General features: G+C 34.2%; 1 protein-coding gene across 1 annotated transcript; it reads right to left on the bottom strand.

Annotated features, from left to right (window-relative positions):
• Window positions 1–3441: 3441 nt before the first annotated feature.
• Window positions 3442–8030, bottom strand: LOC136070119 (vicilin-like seed storage protein At2g18540). The gene is made up of 5 exons (XM_065779550.1): window positions 7704–8030; window positions 6908–7086; window positions 6664–6744; window positions 5714–5863; window positions 3442–3618 (listed from the first exon to the last, which is right to left on the bottom strand). Exons 1-5 carry the CDS (start codon window positions 7981–7983, stop codon window positions 3442–3444), a joined length of 867 nt encoding a protein of 288 aa, XP_065635622.1. The 5' UTR covers window positions 7984–8030.
• Between the last annotated feature and the right edge of the window lie 359 nt (window positions 8031–8389).

The raw sequence follows: 8389 nt of genomic DNA, 5'->3' as shown, positions 1-8389 counted from the left end.
TTAGAAAGGGTAGACTCCTTAGATTTAGACTATTTCAGATCAACCTTAATCTTCCTAAGAGGTGTGACCCCTACAGGTTTAACGTCTCACTCATAGCCTCACTTACAGGGGGTTCAGTGGAAGAAGAAGGAACAAAGTTTGTGGAATTGGGTGCAAACACAGAGATGCTTTCTACAAAACCTAATCCAGATTTGTTAGAAGAAGACTTTTGAACACTCAGCATTTGATCATGTTTAGAACTAGCAGATCTAGCAACAAATAAATCAAGTTCCAAAGATTTATCTTTATCAAGCAAAAGCATATTCTCAGTTTTCACATTGTTCAAAAGTTCATTAGCATCAAACAGTTTCACAAGCAAATTTTTCTTATCAAGCTCAAGAAATGCAATTTTTTTCAAGCCAAGTTCAACATTCATGGCATCCTTTGTAGTAACTTTACAAAATTTATTATAGGCTTCTTGAAGATCTACATCCTCAAAGAGTTCCCCATCAAAAGGGTTCTCTTCAACAGACACACTTTCATTGACTATAGCAGTAGCAGTGAAAGTAATGAAATTTCCTTCCTCGTCACATCCAAACTCATCATCAGAAATTTCATTATCACTAAGGGTTACAGCTATAGCCTTACCCTTAGACCTTAAGTATGTAGGACATTCAGATTTTATGTGACACCTTTGACATCCAAAACACTGAGACATTCAGATTTCATGTGACACCCTTGACATCCAAAACACTGAAGACACATGAATTATTAGTAGATTGACGAACTTTTTCTCTAGGTTTTTTATTGTTGTTAACCTTAGTGGGATCATTCTTCCTAAAGTTTCTAGGTTCAGCAATGTTCGTACATCTTGCCCTTCTGTTACTATTTCTAAGAAAGTTTCTAAAATTCTTGGCAAGGTAAGCAATCTCTGTAGTAGAGAGCTCATCATCAAATTCACCAACCTCAACATCATCAACTGACTTAAGAGTCATTGACTTGGATTTGCTAGTTTTGGGTAGGTCCAACTCATAAGACTGAAGAGATCCTACAAGTTCATCAACAGGGATGGAATCCACATCCTTATTTTCAATTATGACAGTTACTTTGGGTCTAAAATTTTTAGTTAAAGATCTAAGAATCTTCCTAACTATTTCAGGTTGATCATAGATTTCACCCAAGTTGTATGTAGAATTAACAATGTCATTAAGTTTAGCATAAAATTCATCAAAGTATTCATCATCAGACATTCTAATGCTCTCAAATCTAGAAATTAATTGCTGCAACTTATTTATTTTGATAGCCTTTGTGCCTTTATGTACAATCTAAAGGATTTTCTAAACAGTGTGAGCAACCTCAACATTAAAGATTCTCTTAAATTCCTCCATAGAAACAGCGTTAAAGATAGCATTCATAGTTTTGCTATTGAACGCAGCTGCTTCTTTTTGAGAAGTTTGTCACTCATTCACAGAAGTAGTGGGCTTCTACCATCCATACTTAACGAAGTTCCAGACTCTCTCATCAATAGATTTCAGGAATGCTTTCATCCTTACTTTCCAATAAGCATAATTATTCTCATCAAAATATTCCTCTAGAGAGTGTCCATGTTCCATGACAATAGGGGTCAAGGATCAGCTCAGAGATCAAAAGATCTATAGACAAAAAGCTACCCGCTTTGATACCATTTGATTGTTTTTAGATCCCTTAAAACACAATTGGATTAACCTAGTTAATAAGCCAAGTTATTACTTAGTCCAAATTCCAAGTCTAGGTTAACACAATCATATATCATATCAATGTAAAGTGTGGAATATAAAGAACACAAAAATATGATGACCTAGGAAAATCAAACCAGTAAAAAACTTAAGGAGGATTTAATCTAGCTATCCTCAAGGTAAACTTGAATTAATTATAGAAAGAATCGAAGTTTGAACAATAGAACTTAGACCACTAATATTCTATTACTACCCACTAGTAGAAAACTTACTGACACGACCACGTGTAAGATCCGAGATCACAAACTCTTTCTTTCTTGGATTCTCCAGCAAGTACAAACACTCTCGCTTGCCTATCTTTAAGCTCTTATGGCAGCAACTGAATGATCATCAAGTTCTTGAATGAATCTCCTTCTTGATAATCCTAAGCTTGTGTAAAGGAAAGCTCCTCACAGATCTCACAAGAAATTTACACAAATAGCAATATGAGCAATACAAAAACATGACTAAGGTTTCCCTTATATACCTAGGGCAAAAACATAAAACCCTAAATGTTTTAATAAGTTAGGGCTGAGTTGGAATTCTGCAGAAAAACACATTCTGCCCGATTTTCGATTGATCAAGCCTAAGTTTCGATCAATCGAGCTAGGCCGAAATGCATACTGAATTCTACATCAGCTCTATTCCAACTTTACATAAAAGACACAATTTTGAGTAAGTCTAAACAAGACTAAACAAGACTAAACAACTTGTTTTGATCATGGTTTGCCAACATTACACATTAGAGTTCTAAATACATAAATTCCTAAATTTTTAGAACCTAACAAACATCACTCAACTTCTTGGTGGCCAGCCAATATAGTTTCTCGTGCTTCTCAGAGACCTTGTATAATTTTGCATAGGCTATATGAATGTCATCTTGATTGTCCATTTTCTCAAACTTAGAATTCACCAAGTCCTCTTCATCATCTACTGGTTCTAAAACCCCATTAGTAGAATCAACTGTAGTAGTGAAGGCATTCAAAATTCTCTCGTCATCATTGTCATTTGAATCATCTTCAAGTTTAGTGTCACTCAAGGTAGTAGCAAGGGCTTTGCTTTTTCCAATAGTCTTGAGATATGTTGGAAATTCTTGTTTTATATGTCCAAAACCTTGACATCCGAAGCACTTTGGTCCGGAGAAAACAGTGTACTGACCGCCATCCCTAGCATCCTTCTTCTCTTTATCTTGGCTCTTGAATTGTGAAGAATTGGATTTCTTTTGGTCCTTGTCGAATCCTTTTGCATTGACATTCTTCATAAACTTTTTGAACTGCCTCATGATATAGGATTTTATCTTAAAATCTTCATCATCAGAAGACTCATTGGTATCATTACTTTTGGACTTCAATGCCATGCTCTTGCTCTTGCTCGATTTCTTGATCCTAGTCAAACCTAATTCATAGGTTTGCAAGTTGCCAACTAGCTCTGTCAAATGAATTTTGTCAATGTCTTTTAATTACTCAATAGCGATGATCTTGACATGGAATCTCTCTGGTAGAGATTTGAGCAACTTTCTTTTAACCTTGGGTTCAGGGATGGTTTACCTAAGGTTAAAAGCGGAGTTGACTATGTCCTTTAACTTGGCATAGAACTTGTCAAATGACTCATCTTCCTCTATCTTAATTTCTTCAAAACTCGTAGTGAGCTTTTGAAGTTTTGAATCCTTGACAGCCCTAGTCCCTCTATAGGTTGTCTGGAGGATAATTTATGCTTCCTTAGCAGTTTCACTAAAAGATATCTTCTTAAACTTCTCATTGGTGATCGTAATGAAAAAGGCATTCAATGCTATGCTGTTGAAGTTTGCCGCTTTGATCTTGGCATCATCCCAATCAGCCGGTGCTTCCTTTAGCTTGGTCCAAGCTATCTCTACAGCTTGCCACACCTTTTCATATAAAGATTGTAAGAAAGCTCTCATGTGTACTTTCTAGTATGCATAGTTAGTGCCGTCAAATAAATGAGGTATAATTAGAGACTATCTTCTATCCATGACAAATAGGGATCAATGGATCAGACAGCAAAGATTAACCATAATCAGAGTGTGCCCACTCTAATACCACTTGATAGGCCAAGAATGTATTAATCCATTTGGTAAATTAACAAATAATTAGCCAAGTGAATTAATTAGATTCAATTACATGTAATAAGTGTGGTAGCATAAAAAAATCACCAATTAAACTAAATGCAGCGGAAAATAAATTTGACACAGGTGATTTGTTTAGGAATAGGGAAAACTATCGAGGCAAAACCCCACTGGGTGAATTTAAGGTCACAATTCCTGAGAATCCACTATTATCAAAACAAGCGATTACAAGTAAAAGGAATCCTAGTATCTAATACCAACCTATAGTTGAACCCTTACCCCAATACATAATTAGACTTATAATGTAGTGACAATCTCTCCTTTCAATGCACGGCTCCAAGTACATGACTAACCAGTATGTGACTAACACACCAACTTGAGAAAGATGTTGGTTGCATTCTTCAGTTCATCCAATGATGAAGATCAAAAAACTCCTTGGTTACAAAACTTTTGGCACAAAGACACAGTAGTTTCTAGAAGGAATATGATGAACTAGGGAAATTTTGTCTCCGGTCACAATATGCATGCAACAACAATTGTAACAATCTTTACATTACCTTTGATGGCCTTTAAAATTATCCTTATATATGCTTAGGGTTGTAAGAAAAGAAACCCTACACAAATAACTTGGATATGCGTGAAAAACAAATCTGAAAATTTGAATTTCGTAATTCTCGGTAGATACTGTTTCTATTGAGTAGTTGTTGAGCACAAGCATTAAACCTCGATAGATATTATCTGTCGAGTTTTAATGAACAGCACTTCTTCACTTATTTTTTGGACAGATTTGCATGGTATCAATACTAGACTTGAACTCTTGTTTCTTGAAGTCCTAAACTCATCTTAGATCTATTCAATTACAAGTACAGTGGGCTTTGTTAAAGGATTAGTCAATTTTACATAACATATGTTCTAACAAGTTCCACATATGTCCTTACAGATACTAAAATAGCCATTTGGGACTTTTACACCCACAATGCTAATACTAATAATGTTCTTACTATTGCCAAAAAAATGTCATGTTTTCTTATAATAAATACAAATTTTCTATCTTACTTTTTTAGATTTTATTTTATGCTTTACTAATTATGGTATGTCATGCCTCTTTACCTTTTTTATATAATTAATTATAAGAAAAATAAAAAGAATAGATAACATAACAACTTGTTATAACATATAACTTGTTGCTCTATCCCTTTTTTATTTATTTTTTATTTTAGAGAACTTGCGCGACTCTTGTTTTGCTGCGATTGATTTAACACAAACAAAAAAATAAAAATTATAATTATAATTTGACAAACTCAAAGAAAAACTACTAATTACTCGTATTTGTACCTGCTAATTACTCGTATTTGTATTTATACAAATACAAGGAAAAAGTAATTAATTATGTCAAATTTTCGAGTGTAGCTAGTTGGTGCAGTTTCTCAACCCTAAAAAAAAATTTAAAAAAAAAATAAAAAATAAAAAAAAAATGTAGGCGGTGCAGCCGTGCATCCTCAACAAATATAAATAAATAGAAGGGCGAGTGCATGAAGCAAACAGAACCACCTCCTTAATTTTTTTTTTGTCTTCAAATCAAAACCCTGAAGGAAAAGGAGAAGATGGCAGCAGAGAGAGAAGAAGGACATCGGCCGCCACCACCTGAAGCTTACCCTTGGCTTGTGTATTCCGATGGGAAAGACCAAATATTTTGCTCCATATCCAATACCAAAGAAACCCACGTTCGTACAATTCCCGAGTTGCAGAATAAAACTTGCTTGGCTTCAACTACTGGTCATGGTTGGTGTTTATATTCATATTCCAGTACTACTCCAGATTGGTGCCTCCTCTGTCTTTGGAACCCTGTTACCCTAGAGAAAATAACACTACCGCCCTTGAATTTGAAGATCAATACATTAAAANCACCTCTTCCTCTTCGGAAGACTTGGAGGAGGAGATCGTCTAATTCCCAGAAGTTTGTTTCTGTTTCCTTTGTTGGCTCTGCATGCACTATGCCTGGTGGCTGAGTTCCTTTTCTTATTTTTCTTATCAAATCCTCCGAGACCTAGAGATATAGTAATATTTTTATAGATCTTAGCTTATTATACATACTAAGCACATATATATAATCAATATGAAAATCTTTCAGCCCTATTTTCTAGAAAGATATAATGATGAAGTGGATCATTGGGTCCAAAATTCACGTCACCCACAACTATCACAAAATAAAGAATTTATTTCAGATAAAAGTAAAAGGCAGATACTGTCATTTCATTTCAAATGCAACTAAAACTTAGTACTTGGGACATAAAACCAATGTTTATAAGATCTTTCTTGCCTCCAAACACTCACATGTATATATACATGAAAACTATTAGCCTAAAGAGAACTACCAGGAAAAAACTCAAGAACTTTAGGATTATTATTGCATTAAAAGAAATAGTTCATCTCCGTACACACCCAAATCTATACCAATTTTCACAACGTTACCGTGTGTCGATTTTGTAATTAGATTACAATACTTTTCACATGGGACCATCATATATATGTACTTGTTGCAAAAGTGAATTTAAGTGCACTTTTGTGACACTTAAGTATATTGTATATTTCATGGATACTTGATCAAAAAGTAAATTTAGATGCACTAATCATAAGGTGACATTTAAACATATGATGGGGATTTAGTACGTTTTAGGTACATCTCTATAATTTTTCTTAAAAGAATATGAAATGCTTCTGCTTAAGAAAATTTAAAAATTACTATAAATTATAATAGGGACAATAGAATATTCTTGGTATTTAATTATACATCGAGCAGGTACTAGAATGAAAAATGAAACTGATTGGAACTTGGTAGGTATATACCTTGAAAGCTGCTTTGAGGACTTCCTTATCAAAGCTTCGCAACAAGTTGCCAATAGTTGAGTATGCCCCAATTGTTGGCTCCTGCATTGGTTTTAATCAGTACTAACTTTTAGATAGCAAAACTAAGCAACTTAAATATCCTATATATATTATAGCAAATCTACTAGATATAGTCGAATGAAAGAAATTTTTTTAAAAATAGAAAATAATAGGGTACTTATTACACATTAAAAGAAGCTCATACATATAAGTCATCATCTGTATTGGTGAAGATTGCATATATCCTAAGCTTCAGTCGCTCCGGCTGTAAGCTGCTATGTACGTAGAAGATAGAGCCTGACTTGAGCCTGTAGATATCTCCTCTACGTAAATCCACTCTCCTCATTTCACCAAGAGTATCAGTCCAAGTCAACCTCCCACTTCCTATATATATATACACCCACAAAAAATATAATGCATATATACATGGGAATATTTAGAAATAAAAAATAATAATGAATATAGTACTTGTGATTAGAAAATTAAACCCCAACGCTTAGGCATTAGTGAATTACAATTTATAGTAGAAGCAATTAAATGGTTTATTTTAAGTGAGTTTGCGTTAGCTATTTCTTTTAGAGTCACTGACCTTATTTGTTTATTAACTGTTTATGTACAACATTTTAAAAGGTCGATTTTTCTAAGAATAAATAAAATGCTTGGATTAAAAAAAATTACAAAATATTTGTTAAAACTTGTTAAAAAGTCGTGAGTGATGAAGAAAAGTGACGGATGCATATGATTACAGCTATTATCAAATAACAAGTTGTAAATTGTGGACGTGCTGATTGATATATTCCCATAACTTTTCTTCTTCATTCACAACTTACCATCACGACGAGTTATTACACAATTCGTTATGACAAAATTGTGTAATGTAATTTTTAATGGTCCCGTCAAGTATAATTATACTCTTTTTTTTTTTGGTCAATTTGAAGTAAGCAAGCGCAAACTTTCAAGTAAAATAAAATTAATCCATATATATGCGAAAGTCACAGCACCTGTGTGGACATAAAAGACCATGTCAGCATGGAGGAGTACGGGAAGAAATAGCGAGTTTGGATCCAACGAGATGAACTGGAGGTGGTATTGCCCTCGTGCTCCATCACCGATCTCAATGGCTGAGACCTCTCCGTATTCTGTCACAACAAGTTGTCTCCTTTCATCTTTCCTCACTACAGGCTCCAAACCTGAGGCATCCTCCTTTAAAGCCTTATTCACATGCAAAAACAGAGAAAGAGAAAGAAACAAGAGTAAGAGAAATGAAGTTTTGTTAGACATTATTTCCTTTCAGAGAGAGAGCTCAATTCTCTTAGCTTCGGAGTGATCGAGCTGCGTCTATATAGATGAAGATGATGACGATTGATGAGCTAAAGAGGTACGTGTCTTTCTCTATGGACACGTACATTTGCATGGAACAGGTGGCTGGTGATTGGGTCTAGGTCTTTCCCGCATAAGCTCAAGTAGCTAGGGTTGATCCGAAATGGAGGGGTCCATGGTCTTATTTGCCGAAAAATGCTAAACCTACCCCTAAAGATTTTACTATATAATATTATCTTTACAAACTCAGGTAAGAATGAATAATATAATTGGTACATTTAAAAAATCTAATAAATAGATTTAAATTTTTTTTTTTTGAATGATGGGTGACAAATAAATTTGTAAATATTACAGTATATATTAATAA

Source organism: Quercus suber, unplaced genomic scaffold (assembly GCF_002906115.3).
Source record: "Quercus suber isolate HL8 unplaced genomic scaffold, Cork oak 2.0 scaffold_211, whole genome shotgun sequence".
NCBI lineage: Eukaryota > Viridiplantae > Streptophyta > Magnoliopsida > Fagales > Fagaceae > Quercus > Quercus suber.
Note: the sequence above shows the minus strand (reverse complement) of the source record. Positions and strands in the feature narration are given on the sequence as shown.